Below are 756 nucleotides of genomic sequence, written 5' to 3' on the forward strand. Positions count from 1 at the left end.
TTCTTGAATCATATTTGGTTCAATTTCATTCGCAAGTCGTCTTCTTTTTCTGTTTCTCTTGGCAAATTAAAATGGAAAATGGACATAGTGTGGTACAAAAGAGGCCTAGAGATGAATTAGAAGGGGAAGTAGATTTTGAAGAGTGCTCAAACACAAAGAGGAACAAGGAACAAAACCACATACTGACAATTCTTGAGTCCGAGGAAGAGGAATCTACACAAGATATCTCTCCTTTGATGACAACCCTCCAACAAGAAATCACTTGTACACCTTCCAACAACAGCCACCAATCTCAAGGAAATGACCAAAATACCCTCCACACAACTAACCCAAATGACCAAAATACCCTCACAAGTATTCATCAGGAGGAGGAGGAGGATGATAAGGAGAGGGTCATGAGACACCTTCTCCAAGCCTCTGATGATGAACTTGGGATTCCAAGTAGCGGTGATGAATATGGGTCAACCCTAGATTTTGGTGAATTTGGATTTAGTAGCAATAACAACGGAGAATATGGAGAGGGTGAAAATAATAATGGATTTTCTTCATTATGTGACAATTTGTGGGAGCTTGAAGATGAGGCAGCTAACTACTATACTTTGTTACAATCTGAACTCTTTCTTTGGGAACAATAGGAACTCAAATTTAGAAAGAGGGAGAAAGGAAAAAAAATTATACTAGTGGGCGGTTATTACATAGAAAATGGTATCAATTTCTTTGGTTTTTTTTTTTTTTTTCATTTTTTTTAAGCTCTCT

At 37.4% G+C, this 756-nt stretch overlaps 1 protein-coding gene across 1 annotated transcript; it reads left to right on the forward strand.

The window, feature by feature from the left end:
* LOC107641843 lies at nucleotides 57-708 on the forward strand. Its single transcript, XM_016345272.2, has one exon. It carries the CDS (start codon nucleotides 72-74, stop codon nucleotides 633-635), a length of 564 nt encoding a protein of 187 aa, XP_016200758.1. The 5' UTR covers nucleotides 57-71; the 3' UTR covers nucleotides 636-708.

This window comes from Arachis ipaensis, chromosome B05, assembly GCF_000816755.2.
Source record: "Arachis ipaensis cultivar K30076 chromosome B05, Araip1.1, whole genome shotgun sequence".
Taxonomy (NCBI): Eukaryota; Viridiplantae; Streptophyta; class Magnoliopsida; order Fabales; family Fabaceae; genus Arachis; species Arachis ipaensis.

Excerpts from the sequence above, each read along its gene's own strand:
- LOC107641843 (XM_016345272.2), top strand. The coding sequence starts at position 72 with ATGGAAAATGGACATAGTGTGGTACAAAAGAGGCCTAGAGATGAATTA.